At 42.6% G+C, this 22,076-nt stretch overlaps 1 protein-coding gene across 1 annotated transcript in view; it reads right to left on the bottom strand.

Annotated features, from left to right (window-relative positions):
- LOC142846752 (IQ domain-containing protein H-like) overlaps positions 1–22,076 on the bottom strand; it is a 45,224-nt gene that overhangs the window by 5,666 nt on the left and 17,482 nt on the right. The window contains exon 5 of the mRNA XM_075967569.1: positions 17,828–17,945. Within this exon, the coding sequence (XP_075823684.1) occupies positions 17,828–17,945 (118 nt within the window). The remainder of the gene's footprint in view (positions 1–17,827; positions 17,946–22,076) is intronic.

The raw sequence follows: 22,076 nt of genomic DNA, 5'->3' as shown, positions 1-22,076 counted from the left end.
GCGTCTGTGACTGTCCCCTTCATCACAAAGATGAGCTGAAGACCCCACTAGATTTCTGTTCCATCCTCCACTGCCACACTGGACTGCAGGGAAGACTGAGAAAGGCATGATCTTAGCCATGGTGGGGTGCACACGCCATGGTAAGGAGCAGGAGTCCTGTCAGTGATGGGCATGGGCACATGCAATGAGTCGGCCGCAGTTTCTGTCCTAACTGTGGAATCTAACTAGCTGGGTAGGGACAGAATACGGAAGTGGTAAAATCAAGGTCACATGATCAGTGGTTAAAAGTCCTCACAGCAATAAGAGTTGCTAGAAGCAGCCTGGGGTGCTCTGAGTGATGCACTTCCTGGTTCGGACACAGCCAGGACCCCAAGTTCAGGGCAGGCATCCCACACAGCTGTACGGGCCCTGCCCCACTGTCTGCAGAATGCCTGTCTCAGGATTGTGGGTTCAGCTCACAGCGGACAGCAGCACTGACCCCAAAACATCTGGGTGAAAACTAGTACATGGGGTGAGAAAAGGCAAGCCTTTTGTGTTTCTGCTCTTAGAATCTGCCCCAGTAACTCAATTGTTAGCTTACAGGGTGCTGTGCCAAAGGTGACATGCTCTGCAACTTTTTAAAACCTTTAATTACATTTGTTTATTTATTTATCTATTTATTTAGGGGTTCCAGGAGTATGTGGTGAGTGTTAGAGTACAGCTTCAAAGGAGCTGGGTTTTTCCTTCTGAGATGTGGTTGCAAGCAGTCCAACTTAAGGCATCAGGCTTGGTGTCTAGGGTCTTAACTTACAGAGTCATCTCACCAACCCCCAAACATTAATAACACCCCAACTCTTTATTGAAGTCCTGCTGTGTTGCTCAAATTGGCCTTGAACACACACACACACACACTCACACACACTCACACACACACACACACACTCACACTCACGCACACACTCTCACACACTCACACACACGCACACACTCACACACACTCACACTCACGCACACACTCTCACACACTCACACACACGCACACTCACACACACTCACACTCACGCACACACTCTCACACACACGCACACACTCTCACACACTCACACACACGCACACACACGCACACACTCACACACACACTCACACTCACGCACACACACTCGGCCTTCTGTGCTGATGACAGCACATGCCTTTTATTTCCATAAGAACTCAGCCTCCACTGACTACTAGTGTAAGACCTACAGCACCTTCATGGGCCTCCAGAGCACACGGACCCAACTGACTTTTTACAGCACACAGGCTGCTGCTCATTCCATGGCCCCCTTGCTTTGGATTCTTTTGGATGTCTGTGACCAGAGAATAGTGGCTAGCATTTGAAATTGGGGTGCCACTTTCAAGATGTTAGTTAACTATAGCACACCCTGCAATAAAATCTAGGCAGCAGGCTGGCAAGATGGCACACCTGGGAAGGGCACTGCTGTCAAGAAGCCATGGTCATCTCCAGAATGCACACGCTGGGAAAAGCATGGACTCTGACTCCCACGGCCATCCCAACCCCCACACGTGCGCCCTGGCACAGGTGCTCCCAAACCCGCACAAAGTAAGAAAGTGATTGTAAAAAGTTTTGCTAGCAGTTTATACTTCTGGAGAAAATTATGTAAACAAAAATATGCAATTAATCGATCTTCTCATGGAGATGTCACGAGTGGTACAGGCCTCCAGGTCTGAGGCCCAACAGACAGTCCTGACTCAATAGGAATCATGTCCCTTCAGTTACAACTCAGCTACACTGTTAACTGTGAACCGCTTCAAAGAACTATAGTACATATGCACACCAGCTAAACTGTAACAAACGGCAGCAGGAGCACATGGCTGGCATCTCCCAGCATAGCACACAGTCCTAATGTGACTTACAAGTGAAGTCGGCGTTACGGTACAAATGAGGAAGTGAGGCCAAGAAACACCTCCCAGTCACTGTGTGTTCAATTTCCAGTCTGGTGTTGGTCATTGTTCAGAAGCCTTTCCAGTTGTTAAATTCTCTGCAACCCCACGCTTCAGAACACAGCCAGAGTCTAAGAGGCCAATGTGCTGGATATTTTATTTTCAAGTTGCTTGAGTTTTGTTCTACGTTCCTAGTCTATCCTACCCCAACTAGAATGTGAGCTTCACGAGAGCAGAGAGATGGAGTGGCTCAGGCTTCAGGTGTCCCCAGAGATTCGTGGGGAGTAATTACAAAACCATCGTGAACACCTGTGCCTGCTCAGTGCTCGCCATGTGGGGCCCTGCTGGGAACAGGGAACCTGTTACCCTTGCAGCAGCCCTACAAGCTGTGCACTGTCCTTACCAGGCATGTAAGGAGCCAAGCCACAGGGACAGCAAGGGACTGGTCAAAGTGTGACTAGCAAGTGGTGAAGCCAGGATGCCAGTTCAAACCAAGCACTGCCCCATACAGAGCCTGCTCTGGGTTCCAAACTGTCTACACACAGGTGACAGCCACAAGCTGAAGTGTCCTTGCTTTAGAAGTGAAATGCAACAGGAAAACCTCCATGTCCGCCATCTGCGGACTCACGGGGGCAATCTAAGTATGAGCTGAGATGTATTATATCCACAAGCTCTGTTGACTGCATTAGGTGTGATAACGGTACTGTAAGTGGGGGAAAGCTCATTTTAAAAATGCATGCTGAAAGCATTAAGAGGTGAGATGTCAATGGGTCTGTACTTTAAAACACTTCAGGAGAAATAGATGAAGCAGAAATGTTCGAGGTTAACAACTATAAAATGTAAGCAGAGAAGGTGGCCGTTCACATACTGTTTTCTTATTATGTTATGCCATGCTTGGCATCGCTTTGGGGTTGACCTTCCTGGGGCACTGGGGGATGAAATGACAGACACTCCTACAGAAAGGCTGGAATCATGTGGGCTGTGTGTTCTGGTGGAGATGTCCCACAGCACCCCAGAACAGCTCATTTGTTGTACACCTCCGGATGGAGGGCTGGGTTATCGTTGTGTGGATGCTGAAAGCCTCTGTTTTCCCCATCACCCTACACATTGCTCAGACTCTCAGCCAAGTTCAGAAGAGTACATTCTGATCAGACTGCAGTGCCTAGCTCGCCTCATCCGCCACTCAATCAGGCTGGAGCTTATTCACTTCTCATTCTACTCGTGCCCTGCTGCCCCCAGTCTTTTATGAATGCAGCGTCCTCTGCCTGGGAACTCCTTCCACACACTCCTCCCACAGCACCCAGCAGAGTGACAGCCACATAAAGGGTCTCCTGAGACATCTGGTAAGGAAATTGAAGACGTACAATCCACTGCTTCTCAAAGGGGTACACTGGCAGTTATGCGGTCGAGTAGTGCGACCATAATAAACATCAAACATTATCCTGGGGCTCTGGTCTGTTTGAGATCTCCTGGGCAAAATCTACTAGTTCTATACTGAAACAAAACCAAATATATAATGAACAACAACGAAATTTTTCTTTTCTTTTATACTTTGGGTTTGTTTTGAGACAGGGTCTCATGTAACTCAGGTAACTTCAGACTTGCTACACTAACTCAGGCTAGCCTTGATCCCCTTGCCTCCAACTCCTACACAGGCATGTGGCATCACACTTGGCTGCTGTCATTGCTGTTTGTCTGGTTTTGGTTTAGTCAGAATCTCTTTATGAAGTCCAAGGTGGCCTCAAACTCCCTGGCTCAAATGTTTCTCCTGACCATCCTCCCAAGGCATGGAGACTGCAGGTATGTGACACCAGAAAGAGTTTAGAGATAAACAAACAAACAAGAAAACCTCTCATACATATATATAACAAAAATAACCACCAAAGATATTTCTTACTTGCTTTAAGCTCTTCAAACTCAACCCTAGAACCTACAAGGTCACATTCTTCTGTTTGTTATAAATATTCAACAGGAAAAAATCGGAAATATATCATATTGCAGGTTAAACTGTGCTATCTCAAAGTTCTTTATTTTTGAAATTGCATATATTTTGAGAATAATTATGGGAACATACTTTTATATAGCATCTGTGTACAAAGAAGATATTTTATTTTTATTTATATTCAAAATATAATGCTTCATCTGGGCCTAATGGTACTCAGTTAAAATACCAGCACTGGGGAGTCAAGATACAATGAGTAAGAGGCTAGCCTGGGTTACATGGAGAGACTGTCCAAAACCATTATCATCCAGTAAAAATTTAAAAATCTACACTTAATCCAAATCCTATTTACTTGCTTTTGTACATGTCCTAGGTGTATTACTGCAAACAAAATAACCATCTGGAGAAACACATAGGCCAGGCAGTTTGGTGGAGAATGGGGACAAGGAGGTTAGCTTTGGTCCAGCATCTCTGTGTTGTTTTTCATTTGTTACTGTTGTAGTAAGCATGCATTGTTGGTAAATTATGTATGGCTGATGAATTTAGAGAAAAATGGAGTATTCTAAGACACAAGTCTGGAGACTATTGATTCTATCCACAGTGTCTATTGTAATAGTTCCTTTTCAGTGTCAACTTGACTGCTTATAGGATCACCATGGAAATGCACCTGTGTCACTGAGGGTGTGTCTAGATATCTGACGGGAAGAGGGAACCATCCTGCCTGAGGTGGCACCATCCCTCGGGCCGGGGTCTCAGACTGAGCAGCTGCATTCTCTCCACTTCCTGCAGGACATGACCTCACACTCTGCCAAGATGGACTGTGCCTCTAAGTGGCTCTTCCCTCTTCACACTGCTACTCTCACGGCGACAGGAAATGCATCTGTAGTTCTGAAAATAAGGCTTTCGAGTCCAAGTTTACTCACTAATATTTCATCACTGCTTCTATATTTATTTCAAGAGGAATCCTTTTAAAAGGTGAACCTGCTCCTATAATTTTTTGAAATTGTCAGTTATTTTGAACGACTTAAGATTTTCATATATTAAAAAGCTTAAGATACAATTCTTAGTGTGATCCTTAATTACAGCTGAGCCACTTCTAATTGTCATCTAAACTTTTTTGGCAAGAATTAGAATTCCAAAACCAGCTATTCACTTTGGGGAGAGAGAGACAGTAAGAAAAAGCAACTGGGCTTTGCCTGGTTTAAAAGTCGATGATCAAAGGTTGGAATCACCCAGTTGGATTTTACACTGACTTACAAGTCCAGGCTTCCCACTGGTGCAGGAGCCTGCTGTCCTGGCACCTGGCTGCAGATACACCTTTTTTTTTTTTAAATAGAATCTAGCTCTGGCTGTCTGGTAACTCTCTGTGTAGACCAGACTGGCCCTGAACTCATAGATCCACCTGCCTCTGACCCTCAGTGCTGGGATTAAAGGCATGTGCCATTACGCAGATGTCATCAATATCTAGGGATAAAGCATGTCAGGGTGGGAGACATCCACACCCCTCTCTGAACAGAGCTCCCCTAGTCCAGAGAACACAGCGCTGCACCCATTAGCATGTATTTCCTTGTCTTTATATTCATGGTCATTTACCAGGACTCAAAACTCTTATAGAAAAAACAAATATCTGACCAATGTTTAATTTTCCTATGGAATAATAATAACAATTATCCATTTTACAATAGTCCTAATCTCAGATACTTTTGTTGCTTTTCTAAGTTGGAGGCCTCCATTCTCTGGTCTTGTAAACCAACTGAGGCCCTTCCCAGGTTTCTTAGCAGAAAACACATACACACCTCAACAAACAAAAACCCTAGAAATGTTCTAGAGGCAGCAGCTGCTGAACAGGAGGAAGATGGAAGTGTGAGCTTCCCTACCGCAGCACGCTGTTTCTTTTTCTGCAACATTTAACGTGGCTGCTCTTCTCCTATTGAAGATTTGTCTCCTCTGACTCAAAGGTCTGTGCCACAGAGACCTGACCTATCCTTCCCCATCCCAACATGTCCTTAACAATCCTTGGCAATCCACAGAGTCTGGGTCAAATGTAGCAAGTGCCATGACAGAGGCACAAGCTGACTGCCCTGCCACAACAGAGGCACGAGCTGGCCTTCCAGACATGACAGGCACGAGTGGGCTGCCCTGCCATGACAGAGGCACCAGCGGGCTGCCTGTGAGTGCAGAGTAGCCTGCATGGATGCCTAACTTGGGCATGAGCCTGTACAGCTTTGGTGGTCTCTGTGGTGGTTTCATTTACTCATTCAAAAAAATACTTATGGAGAGTCTCTGGCATGGTACAGCAATAGACAAACCGGCAAAGATTCTATACTCATTGAGCTTGTAATCTAAAAGAATGACAAACCTTTAAAAAGAAAAGAATAGCCATGCAGTTCACTAGCCAATTGCATCTGTGGCAAGTGTCATCAAGTAAAATGGAAGGTAATTGTTGCGGGAGGTCCTTCCGCTCCTCCAGCCTATAGCCGCTGAGATACCAACCCACTGGGGCGTGGTCTCTCTCCCTTTAAAAAAGTGGCCACTTCCCTCTCCTCTCTCTCTTCACTTCCTGCTCCGGCGGAGACTAGACTCCCTTCCTGGTTGTGCAGAGGGCTGTTGTCTGGGACGGTGATCTGTAAGTTTTTTCCCTTTTAAATAAATACCACCCTATTAATCATAATTCCAAACTGGTGTGGCATTGTTTGTGACTTACGCCTTCAATTGGTGCCCAACATTTGGTTGGTTTTAGGACCTCTCCTTCCCCTGCTCGGCTGCCGGCCGCGCATTCGGATTGGCGCGAGCCCTCCCTTCCTCAGCCGAGGCCTGTGCCTTGCGGCGGCCTTGTGGCCTGTGTCTTGTGCATGGAGCCAGCAGCTTAACATAAATCATCACGCACTGGCTTTTCTTGCTGCAGTTCTTTATATTTTCCCTTTAGACACCTCAGATTGACTTCCAGTCCCCACACACCCTATCGTCTGCCTCCCCACGTGGATTTAAACTCCACAGGCCCGCGTAGTCTCCGCCCACGTGGTTTGCTCTTTTCTGAATCATTTTTAAATCTCCCTTGCAAGCACAGCTCTTAAGTGGCGCGAACCAGAGCATGCGGTTGCCAGTTGCCAAAAGCTGCAACCCCTCAGGGTGACTCTGTCACGTGGAGGCATAAGCGGCTTCCAGGTTGCTCTTCTCTACCCATGGATACTGGGTTTCTGGTTCTGTCTATGGAATTGATTTAATTACATTTACTTTGTTGAGAAACTCGCATTTTCCAGTTTTTAACATCTACTAAGGCACTGAAACAGGACCCCGTTTTCATCGCGACTCGGCAACAGTGCCACCTGCTGGATAATGGGTAATATGGCAGTTTTTGTTTCTAATGCAAATTTTACTGCTTTGTTTTCACTAATACAATGGATTAGTAAGTTTATATTTACTAATACAATGGATTACTTCATACAAGGTTTATATGATTATGGGGATACCTTAATTTGCTTGTTACTAGGTTTCAGTTTTCTTTTCCATATTCTATCATTAAGGAAGAATATGGCACTCCTAAGAACGATAGAATCTTTACGAACTAATAATGAACAACTAATTGACAGGATTAAAATTATTGAAAATCAGAGGTTATCTGAACAAGTGGATACTATGACAGACAAAATTGACTCCATATCCAAGGGTATTAGAAAGTTACCTGAAAGGGTTCAGGCTGTTGAATTTGACCTTCAGACTTTATCACAAAGTTTTGATAAGGTAAGAGACAGAATGTACCTCCAAGATGGGAATCTACATGATATACAAGAAAAGTTTAAGGAGGACATGTTATCTTTGAAGAAAAAATTAAAGCTTTGGAATCACAGGTGCAGAATGGGGACCAAAAAATTGATACCTCAGTGAAATCACTGGAAACATATACAGGTCAGGAGATTCAGGATTTAAGAGAGACAATGATAAAAAGATTTGAAAAGATTGGAGAAATTATTAGAGCTGGTGAACAGAGTAAGGAGGCACAAGGACAGGATACAATGCCTCCACCAGCTATTAGAACTGGCTTACCCAGGGTTCTAGCGACATACCCTATACTTAATTCTGACAAAACATCAACTTCTAAAGGCTCAAAGGGAGTCAAAGAAGCTAGATGGACGCCAATAGCAATGAATGATCTGAAAGAAATTAAGCAAGCTGTTGTTAATTTTGGCTTGCACAATGCATATGTAAAGGAAATGATAAGGACTTGGGCTTCTAATGCTAGAGCTACCCCCCATGATTTCCATCAGTTAGTGTCTGCAGTTTTAGATAATGGACCTTCCTTGATGTTTGGAATTTATTTCAGAGAAGAATCCAAACATATGGAACAGCAAGGAAGAGAAAAAGGTGTTGAGGTTTCCCAAGATCAAATTCTTGGTGCAGGAGAATATGCTGATCCACAAGTCCAAGCTCTTTATGACGATGAAGTACTGTGTCTATGTCACCAAGCAGCTTTAAATGCTTGGAATGGGATACAAGATCCAGCAAAAAGGGTTGAATCATTTACCAGAATTAGGCAGGGACAGAGAGAACCCTTTATTGACTTTTTGCAAAGATTAATTAAGGCTCTGGACATAGGGGTAACAGACCCAGAAGCTAGACGAATACTTCTTGAATCTCTAGCTTTTGAGAATGCAAACATAGAATGCAAAAAGATAATTGGGCCTTTAAAGTCTAGATCAGCACCTATGGATGAATGGATTCAGCATACGATGAATGTTGAGACGTTTAGCTATAATGATGAATCTTGGGTAGGAGAAGTGATTTCCAAAGCAATGAGGAGACATAAAACTGCCAGGTGTTTTAATTGTGGTAAATTGGGACATTTGCAAAGGGATTGCAGGCAAAGAATTTCTAGGAATAATATCTCTTCTGGGAATGACAAAAATAGGAGACCTCGGCCTTCAGGTATATGTAGGAGATGCGGTAAAGGACGGCATTGGTCCAACGAATGCAGGTCAACAACAGACAGACAGGGCAATCCGATATCATCGGGAAACTCCTTGAGGGGCCTCTCGAAGGCCCCAAGCCAACAGTGGCCCAGTCATTCCCAGTCACAGTGGAGAACGTGCCTCATCAAGAAAATTAAAAGCTCCAATTTCTGCTGTAAAAAGTAATACTGGTCTAAATGATGAGTTACGCATGGAGGATGAGTTAAAAAACCCAGTAGGACAGAGTAAACGTATATTTTGGCAGACTTCTATTAACGATCAAAGACCAAAGCTAAGAGTCTGTATAAATGGCACTTTTTTTGAAGGCTTATTAGACACAGGTGCAGATGTAAATATCATTACCCCAGAATCTTGGCATTCGAATTGGCCTCTTCAAGAGGTAGATGTTCAGTTCCTGGGAATTGGAACCCTATCTCGTGTAAAACAAAGCACAAGATGGGTTGAATGCATAGGGCCCGAAGGGCAAATAGGAAGACTAAGGCCATATATAGCCAATATTGCCATAAATTTATGGGGCCATGACCTGCTACAGCAATGGAATACCCAGATTAACATTCCTGTAGTTCCAGGAACTCATAATTCTGGGAAAGATATGATGAGGTATTATGGAAAAAGGTCACCAGCCATTCAGGCTGTAAAAGAACATACAGCAAATACCAAACCTTTAGAGGCACCAACAGCCCTACCTTTAAAATGGCTAACTGAGAAGCCAATATGGATCAAACAGTGGCCTCTAGCTGAAGATAAACTACAGGCATTGGAACAGCTGGTGCAAGAGCAACTAGATGCTCACCATATTGAAGAATCAACCAGCCCTTGGAATTCTCCTGTCCTTGTTGTAAAAAAGAAATCTGGTAAATGGAGAATGGTGACAGATCTAAGAGCTGTCAACAAAGTAATTCAACCTATGGGTCCACTACAATCTGGAATTCCTTTGCCTTCTCTGTTACCAAAAGGATGGCCTCTTATAGTTATTGATTTGAAAGATTGTTTTTTCACTATACCGTTACAAGAAAAGGATAGAGAAAAATTTGCCTTCACAGTGCCTACTTATAATAATTCTCAGCCTAATAGGAGATATCAATGGACTATCTTCCCACAGGGTATGCTCAATAGTCCTACATTGCACCAATATTTTGTAAGTAAGCCATTGGAAATAATTCGTAAACAATTCCCCAAGTTCATAATTTATCATTACATGGATGACATCTTGTTATCTGATTCAAATAAAGATACTTTAGAAAGGATGTTTGAAGAAGTAAAGAAAGTCTTGCCTAGGTGGGGATTACAAATTGCCCCTGAAAAGATTCAAAGAGGAAATTTTATTAATTACCTAGGTTACAGAATAGGGTTAGAGAAAATTAAAACGCAAAAGGCACAAATTAGGAGAGACCGGTTAAAGACTCTTAATGACTTTCAAAGATTGTTAGGAGACATTTCCAGTCTACGACCAGCTGTTGGGATAACACCTGATCTAATAGTTCATTTAAACAAAACCTTAGATGGTAATAAAGATTTGAATAGTCCAAGAAACTGACAGCTGAAGCAGAAAAGGAACTGACAATGATTGAGGAAAAATTGCAGGAGGCACATGTGGATAGGGTGAACCCAAATCTTAGCTGCATCCTAGTCATATTGCCTTCCAGAATTTCTCCTACAGGGATTCTAATGCAGAGGGAAGATATTATTTTAGAGTGGATATTTATACCTAATAAACCAAGTAAAAAATTAAAAACTTATGTGGAAAAAGTCTCTGAATTAATTATAAAAGGTAAGCTGAGACTTCGTCAACTAGCAGGTATAGACCCAGCAGAAATTATAGTGCCTTTTACTACTGAAGAAATAAAAAAGTTATGGGAAGACAATGAACCGTGGCAAAGAGCTTGTGCTAATTTTTTTGGGGGGGGAGAAATTAATAGCAACTATCCCAAAAGTGGTAGACTTAACCTCATAAAAAGAACTTCTTGGGGCTGGAGAGATGGCTCAGAGGTTAAGAGCATTGCCTGCTCTTCCAAAGGTCCTGAGTTCAATTCCCAGCAACCACATGGTGGCTCACAACCATCTGTAATGGGGTCTGGTGCCCTCTTCTGGCCTGCAGGCATACACACAGAATATTGCATACTAAATAAATAAATAAATAAATAATTTTTAAAAAAAAAAAAAAAAAAAAAAAAAAAAAAAGAACTTCTTGGATTCTTCCTAGAATTGTACGTGATGCTCCAATAACTGGGGGCCGTACGTTCTATACTGATGCAAATAAATCAGGGAAAGCAGGTTACAAGTCAGATGAATTGAGTAAGGTAGAACAAAGCCCTTATAATTGTGTCCAGAAGGCAGAATTATATGCCATTCTTATGGTGCTAAGGGATTTTAAAGAACCTCTTAATATAGTTACAGATTCACAATATGCAGAAAGAGTTATCTTGCATATTGAAACCACTGAATTTATACCAGATGACACAGAGTTGACTTCATTGTTTATCCAGGTACAAGACATAATCAGGAACAGGCTTTGTCTGATGTACATAACACACATCCGGTCCCATACAGGTCTGCCTGGTCCTCTAGCCCAAGGCAACACTGAGATTGATCAATTATTGATTGGAAGTGTGTTGCAGGCCTCAGTATTTCATAAGAAGCATCATGTCAATAGTAAAGGCCTAAAGAAAGAATTTTCCATTACTTGGCAACAAGCTAAGGACATTATAAAGAGATGTCCTATTTGTTCTTTCTATAATCAAACACCATTCGTTGCCTGCAAGGAGTAACCCAAAGGGTACTAAGAGAAATGAAATCTGGCAGATGGATGTGTTCCACTTTATGGAATTTGGTAAATTAAAATATGTACACCACACCATAGACATGTATTCAGGTTTTCAATGGGCTACTGCCCTGAGCTCAGAAAAGGCTGATTCAGTAATCACACATTTATTGGAAGTTATGGCCATCATGGGTATACCTGCACAAATAAAGACAGATAATGGTCCAGCATATGTATCTAAGAAAATGAAATGCTTTTTTGATTATTATAATATAAAACACATTACAGGTATACCAAATAATCCTACAGGCCAGGCATTTATAGAAAGATCAAATCGTACTATAAAGGATATGCTGAACAAACAGAAAGGGACCGAAAATACCCCCAGAAATAGATTACATAATGCTTTATTAACCTTGAATTTTCTTAACGCTAATGAGAAAGGAACGACAGCAGTAGAAAGACATTGGATAATGGAAAAGTCTGCTGACCTAAATCAACCAATTTATTTCAAAGATGTGCTGACCTCTCAATGGAAGCCAGGAGATGTGCTACGTTGGGGAAGGGGTTTTGCTCTTGTTTCCACAGGAGAAGAAAAATTGTGGATACCATCAAAATTAATAAAGTTTTGATTTGAAGAGGAGAAACCTCTTGGAAAGGAGAAATGACAACTCATCCACAATGATGATATGCATACAGGTGGTAAGAAAAACATATAGAATGGGGGCAGGGTTCTGTTCTTATCTCCACAGGAAAACACTCATATTTGAAAAATTCAAGGGACCCTGGATGTTTGGATACTGACAGATGGAAAAATACCTGCCCAATAGGAAATATCAAGAAAACTGAATGGGTTGTGTAAGTAAAATATATTAAACCATATTTCTAAATTTATAAAGCTGGTTTTGAAGTTGGACTCTGGCTCAGTCCCTCTCCAATTCCAAGCCTGTTAGTAAGAGAAAAACCCAGAGTTTCTGGAGTTTCTGTCTCATGTCAAGAGCCATGATATGGGACAGAAAGAAATATGAGCTTAGAAAACATCTTTGCTTTTCTTCATATCTATCATACTTTTCATTGAATATATCTATCATGCCTTTCATTGAATATATATATATATGTCTATATCTGTCTATATGATTAATGTTTAAGTTTTTCACAATGAACAATGAGTTTTTCCTGAAGTGACATTTGAAGTTTCCAGGAAGAAGATGGGGCCCCATAACAACAACTCCACCTGGTTGATATGACGTCATTATACTGATAGCGCCACTACAAGACCTGCTTTGGGTACCAGATGCACAAGACAGTTCCAACTTGGTTAGCTGAAATGGTACACATCTTATACAACATTTTGGCCAGACCTGCACAAAATACACAGAGACTATTGGCAATTTTAAAAGACATTAATCTTGAAATTTAACCATCATTTTACTTTCACAGGATCCCCCAGAAAGAACATCGCCCCCATGACAGCTGGAAGTAGTTCTAGAGGATGACGTCCCTTCTCCCAGTAAAGTTTGCCCTTGGGTTTAGGGACATCATTTAGGGGTTGATTATAATTAGTATACGATTGAGGGTTGGGGGAGGAATTTTATAAGCTCAGGGATCATTTTGAAAAGAAAAATAAGAGGGATGATGGGATAATAGATTTGTAATTGTGAGTTACTGTTTTTAGACAAATATATTGGTATAGATTCTTGTATATTGATACAAAGTTAAATTATATTGACTATTGTATGCATGCATGTTTCTACCTCTGTTTAAAACATTTTTTATGTATTGACATATATTGTATTGATATATATATTGTATATATTTACCATATTGCAGTGTACATTTTTACCTCTGATTAAGATACTTATATAATGTTTGTGTAATGATATATATTTACCATATTGCAATGTATATTTGTACATTGTTTATCTTTGGAGGTCATTGTCCTCATTTGTTTCACAGTCATTTATTTTCTTAGTCTTTAAGTTAGATAGATATTGAGAATTATATAGATTAATAGTCATCTAAGTTTGTCATTTATAATTAGACTAATCAGGTTCTTTAGATATATAGAGATTATACTCAGTATAGATAGATAATCTTCAACTTCTTCAAAGAGCTGTAGAAAATGGCCTTTAATCTAACTCAGAGTTTTGTGGTAGTGAGACACAATTGCTCCTGGCAACACCGCTTTATTCCCGAGAGAATGTTGAGCACCAAAGACACTCCACCTGGAGCCTTTCTTTTTGGCAGAACTGGCCTTTGGGCAAAGAAATGCCCATACCTCAACCACTGACAAAGATACAGAGCATGCATCAATGGATAAAACAGGACTGTCATATCCTGCCAAGACAGGGTAAGATAGTTTTGAAAAGTTGCTTGCCTTTGAAAATGGTATGTCAGTTATGTTAGGCCTTAGCCAAAGTTGGTTGCTTCAATGCTGCTAACGTGACTTTGGGTGATTGCCCAGGTAGCTAGTTGTCTCTGTGATTTGTTGCATGTTTTGGAAGTTGTTTTACTGAACTTTCTAATTACCCAGGTAACATTATTTCCCTTCTCAGATCTTCGATGGGGTTGAAGACTATATAAATGTAGTTACTTTTCTCTCATGACTTGGCCAAGTTATTTATTATACAAGACCTAAGCTAGTTAGAATAGGATATTTGTACTTATTGTATATAATTTCATAGTAGGTTTAGAACTCTCTTACTTAAACAAAAGGGGGAGGTGTTGTGGGAGGTCCTTCCACTCCAGCCTATAGCTGCTGAGATACCAGCCCACTGGGGCGTGGTCTCTCTCCCTTTAAAAAAGCGGCCACTTCCCTCTCCTCTCTCTCTTCACTTCCTGCTCTGCTGGTGACTAGACTCCCTGGTTGTGCAGAGGGCTGTTGTCTGGGACAGTGATCTGTAAGTTTTTTCCCCTTTAAATAAATACCACCCTATTAATCATAATTCCAAACTGGTGTGGCATTGTTTGTGACTTACGCCTTCAGGTAATATAAGCAGTTATAGTTATAGGAAGGGTTTCTTCCCCGACTGTAACTGTAGATATGCTAAAATGCCACCCAACTAAGCACTGTAGAGAGCTTTATGATATGGGCATTTGAAGTCAATAAAGCTGTCATAAAAAGAATACCACAGTGGGCTTTGTGGCCCTGCATTTCTGGGTTCCGAATCCCAACTCAGACACTCTAAGCTGTGAGTTCTTACACAACATATCTAGCATCATGTACCTTGGTCTCTTTCCAAATAAGCTGACGATAATGACAACGCCTCCTTCTAGGATTGTCCTGAACATTAGACATGTTGGTATTTCCAAAGTCCCAAGGGCAATGACCTATGACTTGTTAGGGATGGCCAGTACACACTGCATGCTTGGGATGGCCAGTACACACTGCATGCTTGGGATGGCCAGTACACACTGCATGCTTGGGATGGCCAGTACACACTGCAAGCTTGGGATGGCCAGTACACACTGCATGATTGGGATGATCAGTACACACTGCATGTTCCTTCCCCACAGCTTCTGCTGATCTGCTTAGCCCTGGTGTGCTGCTGTCAGGAGGCAAGGCCTATGCTCAGTGAGGAGATCATAAGGGTGGAGCCTCAGGAACGTAGGTAGTGCCAAACTAGGAAATAGGCCCTCATCACATACCCGATCTGCCAGCATATGAATTGGGCCTTGTAGCATCAGTAGCTAGAAGAGGCAGACTTCTTTCATGTTGGTCTGTGATCTTCTGTTGGAGGCGACTGAACCGACTAACACAAAGGGAATCAGAACCAAACTAAAAAACACTCCATGGAGGCAAAGCCAGAGACCTCATCAGCTCTTTAAAAACAAGCAAAAACAAAAACAAAACAAAAAACATACAAACTACCTAAGCCTAGAAAAGTAAATAATTTAAATAAAATAAACTCATAATACCCAGTTAGACAGAAGTAGTAACTAAAAGTCTCCCAGCCAAAAGAGCCCAGGGCCGGATAAATTTAGTACAGAATTCTACCAGACCTTCATAGAACTTCATCAATACTCTCCAGAGTATTGTAAAATAGAAAAGGACAGAAAATCACCAGATTTCTTCCACCAAGCCAGAATTACCCTGATACCAAAGCCAAACAAAGAAGGAAAAAAGGGAAAGGGAAGAAAATTTTAGGCTAAAATGTCTGATGAACAAAAGTGAAAAACTTCTCAATAGAATATTAATAAATCCAATTCTATGACACATCAACAAGAGTATCAACCATGATCAAGTTGGCTTCATCCAAGACATTCAGGGATGGTTCAATATGCATAAATCAATAAACATAATCCACCACATAAATAGATGAAAGGATCATCTCCTGGAGAGAATAGAGATATGGACAACAATATCTCAGCATAGTAAAGGAATTTACAGCAAGCCCAAAGCCAATACCTTGATAAGTGGAGAACTCCAGTCATTTCCACTAAAGCAGTGAACAAGACAAGATGTCTCCTTTTTCCATTTCTACTCAACAGACCACCAGCAGGGATCAAGGCAGCAAATGAGAAAAGAGGAAGCCAAAGCATCTTTATCTGCAGATCACGTGGTTCCCTAAGACCCCCAAGATTGCACCAAGAAGTTCCTACAGCTGAAAAACGTGCTCAGCAGAGAAGCAGAACATGTTCCTTCTGAGCTCTGTTTGGAAAAAAGTGTGCTTTGACTGATTTACTTCTAAAGAAAGTTCTTTTGCTGAGAAATTAACTGTGCTATAGACACATCCAAAACAACAGTAACATCAAATTATAGAAACAGACCAAAATATGTATTGTATTACCTAATTTAAAACACAATGTAATTTCTTGAGTTCTTTATATGTTTTGAAGATAGAGAAGAGGCTGTCTGAACTGTAGTCAGACTGATGATTATCTTAAATATCACCATAGAACTTTCGTCCAACAACAGATGGGACAGAGGAAATGACCCACATCGGAGCACTGGACTGAGCTCCCAAGATCCAGTTGAAGAGTGGAGGGAATGAGAGTATGAGCAAGGAACTCAAGACCATGAAAGGGCCATCCACTGAGACAGTCTGCCTGAGCTAATGGTAGCTCACCAACTCCAACTGGACTGGGAGTGAGCAAGCATGGGAACAACCAAGCTCCTCTGAAGGGGGTTGACAGCTGGGGCAGACTGAGGGCCCACTGATACTGACACTGAGATGTGTCTCTACTTGCATATACTGGCTTCATGGGATACTATTCTCTTTGGATGTAAACCTTGCTCAACCTTGACGTAGTAGGGAGGGCCTTGGACTTTCCACAGAGAGGGGTGCATGGCACCCCCTTAGGGATGAAGGGGTGGGGTAGTGTCTGTGGAGGGAGAGGGAGGAAACTAGGAGGAGGGGAGGGAGGTGGAATTTGGATTGGTATTTTTTAAGTAATAAAAAAAGGAAAAAAATTAAAAACACAATGTAAATATTTACTCTTTTTAAAATTTTAGCAGTTTTCTCACAGAGACTGAAGCAGTGAGCTCAGGGCCTACATGGGTCTGCCCTAGGCTCTCTGTGTATATATTATAACATTTAGCTTAGTATTTTTATGGGACTCCTAACGGTGAGAACAGTGGTCTCTGACTTTTGTACCTGCTCTTGGGAATCCTTTCCTCCTGTGGGGTTGTCGTGTCTAACTGCAATATGATGGCTTTTGCTTTATCTTATTATATTTTATTTTATCATGTTTTAAAATAAAAAACAGGCATGTGAGGCATTTTCTTAATTAGTGATTGATCGGGGAGGGCCCAGTCCATTGTGGGTGGTACCACTCCTGGGCTGATGGTCCTGGGTTCTATAAGAAAACAGGCTGAGCAAGCCGTGAGGAACAAGCCAGTAAGTAGCACCCCTCCATGGCCTCTGCATCAGCTCCCGCCTCCAGGTTCCTGCCCTATTTGAGTTCCTGTCCTGGTTTCTTTGATGATGAACAGTGATGTGGAAGTATAAGCTGAATGAAACCTTCTCCACCACAATCACCACCAAATACTAGAAATGCCACCTTAGAAAAAAAATTAGCAGTTTTGTTGTGATATAATTTATTTACTAGCAGGTTCCCTTTTTGAATGTGTACATTCAGTGGTGCATTTACAGAGTTGTAAACCCTCACCACTATATAACTCTGGAATGTTTTCATTATCCCTGAAGGAACCTCATACCCTGGCCTCCCCTCCCTCTGGCCTCACCCCTCCCCCACCTGCCTTCCCCACTGGCTGCCTGTTTCATAGGCTCCTACCTTTGCTCTTGTAAGGCCATGTGAAAATGAACCGTGATGCTTTTGAGGTCGCCAAAGTTTATCCTCAGGCTCCATGGGGAACGTATAGGCTTTCTGGTCAAGTACAGTTGGAAGCATCCTAAGTAAACAGAAAAGGGGTTTAAAATCTGCTGTAGCTCCAAAAGTGCTCAAATCGGAATGTTAAAAAATGCTTCCTACTTAGTATGGAGTCACTATTGGTGACTCCAGCGGACCAGGGCAGTCCTTAGCAGTGTGGCCATTCTAACCCGCAGCTGTTTAATTAAGCACAAGAATTTTCCTATCTGATATGGACCCTGAAGCACTAACAAAACACCAGCTCTGGCCGGGCGATGGTGGCGCACGCCTTTAATCCCAGCACTCGGGAGGCAGAGGCAGGCGGATCTCTGTGAGTTCGAGACCAGCCTGGTCTACAAGAGCTAGTTCCAGGACAGGCTCTAAAAACCACAGAGAAACCCTGTCTCAAAAAAAAAAAAAAAAACACCAGCTCTGGCTCTGCTTATACAACTAACAGTTGACACAGTTGTTAGACATAAAGCACATCTTGGGAGAGAGAGAGTAGTGCTGTATTTTGTTCAATAAATCAAATGATAGGATAGCCAATGGTAAATATATTCTTTACATCTCTGCAGATTTAATAGTTGCAAAGATTAAAAGCAGAGCTGGTGAAGAGTTTTCCTTACTAAGCAGTAGATTGCTCTAGAGCAATGTAAAATTCTAAGAATGAGGATATATGTCTCATATTATACTTAATTTTTACATATAAATGCAGGTTCAATTTCTATAACATGGTCAAATAATCAAAATGAATAAAATATGGCCAACAATATAACTCAATCTCTCAGTTTTACTATGATATCCACTTTTGTACAACTATCATTAAAGGTCAGGTGGTGGTGGCACACGCCTCTAATCCCAGCACTCGGGAGGCAGAGGCAGGTGGATCTCTGTGAGTTCGAGACCAGCCTGGTCTACAAGAGCTAGTTCCAGGACAGGCTCCAAAGCAACAGAAAAGCCCTGACTTGAAAAACAAAAACAAACACAATTGTCATTAAAGAGCAACTTAGAGTTCTGGATTTTTCTCTAACATGTTAGAGATGATGAATATCATCACATCTATCCTTACAATAAGCAAGAAGCAGACAAAATACCACTTCCTGCATCCACCAGAGGACTGTGATCACTGGGCAAAAGGCTGCCGTGAAAGAACAAGATGCTAAGATGCAAAGACTGACAACTCAGGGCAGTTGAGCAGGAGCCCGAGCACAAATGCAGCAGCTGCAGCCATGGGGAGGGCACTTAAACTCCGCTTGACAAATTCCTGGGGGCTCACTGCAGAGATGCTCATCAATTAAAGGTCCATGTTTTACTTCAGGGTCCACATCATCTTCTCACTGTGGGGATGAGAGAAAAGCCCTCCGCCTTGTTTCCAGTGAAGGGACACACCCACTCTGAAATGTTCCTGCGGTTCTGCTTTTTGTGCATTTGTGTTGAAAGACAGCTCTCAGGGAAAAGTATTTTACCAAAGATTTCATCTGAACCGTAGATAGTGATCCTAATCCATCTAGCCTTCTTGTCTCACCCAAGGTAGAAGCAGGAAGTGCTGAAAGAAAGCTGTGCGGATGATAGCTCAGGGACACACATGCACCTGAAAGGTCTTCCCACAGGAATATAGACTACTTCCTCACACAGCTTACATGGACGCCACAGAACCCCTGTGCAATGGAGGGATGCAGATGAAAGAACTGCAGGGTTTGGGCTCTAAAACTTCTGAGGAAACCCAGAGACAACAGTGGAGACAGAGAGATACAGGGGGAAATTGAATATGCAGAGATCTATAGTCACAGCAAAGGGTAAACACTGCATAACTCCTAGTCAGATGACCCCTTGCAATGAAGGTCTATGTAGCCCATTCCCCTACAACACCTTCATATCCGACAGAAACTCTGAAGTATGCTAAGGACAATAAATATTGTTTAGAGTAACATATTAAGATCCAGAAACTGATTTAGTGATGGTGAATATTTTGGAATTATCCAACCCAGAATGTAAAATAGCTATGACTAACACGCTAAGGAATTAATGGAAAAGGGAGACAGCATGCAAGACTGAATGGATAAGTGTGTCTCCTGATAACCTGAGATGGAATCGAAGCAGAATGCTACATCCACACACAATGTACGAAATAAACAACGCCTCTGGTAGGTTTATCAATACAAAAAAGGGGCAAATTCACTAAAGTGTAGAGGTCGAAAAAGGATGAGCAGAACAGCAGCATTTTCAAGAACCGTGGGGCACCTACCAATGAGAACCCTGGAAATGGACAAAAGAAAAGTGAGTAGTGATGGCTGGGAATTTGCTGAAATTCGTGAAACATCCAGTAATCTCAGAAATACCAGCCTGGATAAGTACCAAGAGTTAAAGCTAGGCATATCGAATTCACAAGGCACAAAAACAAAGACAAAGGGGAAGTCTTGCGAGAGAGAAAGCACAGCTTACCATGAGGGCGGAACTGAGTCCCGATCGAGTGGCACTTCTTTCCACAAACCAGGCAGGCAAGAAAAGGTGGACTGAAATCTTCAAAACATGGAAAATACATAGCAACCTGGAATTCCTGACTAGCAAAACCATGTCCCAAACTGAAGGGGAAATCAAGACATCAGCACACAAATCAAAGCTCGGTCAACTCGTCTGAGATCTGTCTCAAAAAAAATGTCTAAAGATCTTTAAGGAAGGAAAATGTGGCCAGACGGGTTATCCAAGGCAGCAAGAACCCGGTGCTCTCCACCATGCTTCTGACATCCCGCAGCCCCTGCTGGCTTGCAGCTTTTCTACCTCTCAGCTAAGCTGGTTTTGTACGCAACAAACATGGCTTCTTATGGGACTTAGGGGAGAGCATGGAAACAAGAACCTCTGCCCCTGCCCTGCCAGAGGGAGTCTCTTGGTGGATTGCTGTAAATGGTATTTATGACACTGTTTATTATCACTTCTTAGACATCCAAGTGCCCCTCATGTAGACTAGCCTTCCCCATCCGCAACCACTGTTGAGAGAAGCCTCCTTTCTGTCTGCTGGTCCTCACTGCTACTCATTTGTTTTTTTGTTTACTCGCCCCCCTCAATCACAAGCACAATCGTGTATAAAGCGAAAGCTCCTGACAGTGCTGGTCCAGATGGCAGCCATTCTGCTGGTGTCAATGAGTGGCACGTGGCCATTAAGAATAGTGAGCAGGAAGCCTGTCCGGCAGCAACAGGGGTACAAGCAGCGCATTTTCACCCAGCACCACTGCCAGCGTGGCGGTCAGAGTGAATTATACAAAACAGTCCCGCTGCCCAGATTAAAACAGCTCCTTTGATGATGTCCTTATCACTAGAAGGACTGGCAGGAAAGCCTTGCACTTGCCAGCGTCAGTGATTCCTTTGTGTACCTACTGACCGTTGGTATGACTCCGCCACCACATTTTCCTCTTGAGTAGTAGCAACTAGTGTTGTTACAAGGAAAGCCACATTTGTGAAGAGCAAGCTATGGAGTAAGAGGAGGGTACCAGATGGCAGACATTTGGCCCGGACTTGAATGTGGCCTTTACAACCGGCTACCTCTATCGCTCAAGTCTCACTTTCTTCATGGGGAAAATATCAACCTCTTGGACTTAGAGAAAGGGGAAGCATCAATTTCTTATGCTTAAAGTCCTTGGGGCTGGGTGGTGGTGGCATACACCTTTAATCCCAGCACTTGGGAGGCAGAGGCAGGCAGATCTCTGTGAGTTGGAGGACCAGAACAGCCAGGGCTCTTACACAGAGAAATCCTGTCTTGACAAAAACAAAAAGAGAGAAAATCCTTAGGAGTAGGGAAATGTCTCAGTGGGTAAAGGTGCTTGATGCACAAACATGAGGACCAGAGTTCAAATCCCCAGTGCCCACACAGAGTCAGACATAGCTCTGAACCTTTAACCTCAGTATTGCTGGGGGTCAGAGACAGGAGGATTACTGAGGCTCTTTGCCTGCCTGCCTGCCTAGCTCCAGAATTAGTGAGAGACTCTCAAGGGAACACGGCAGAGAGTGACAGAGGATGCCTGAAGTCCTCTTCTGGCCTCTGTACACATACATGTGCATACACACATCTACAGCCCTACGCACACATGAAGAAACCATTAAAGGAGGTCATGCAAACTGTAACGTGTTGTGAAAACACTGGCAGTGACAGGGATCATGGTGACAAGGAGGGACGACAATT

Source organism: Microtus pennsylvanicus, chromosome 3, assembly GCF_037038515.1.
Source record: "Microtus pennsylvanicus isolate mMicPen1 chromosome 3, mMicPen1.hap1, whole genome shotgun sequence".
In the NCBI taxonomy this organism is placed as follows: Eukaryota; Metazoa; Chordata; class Mammalia; order Rodentia; family Cricetidae; genus Microtus; species Microtus pennsylvanicus.
The sequence above is the reverse complement of the archived record's forward strand: the minus strand, read 5'-3'. Positions and strand labels throughout refer to the sequence as shown.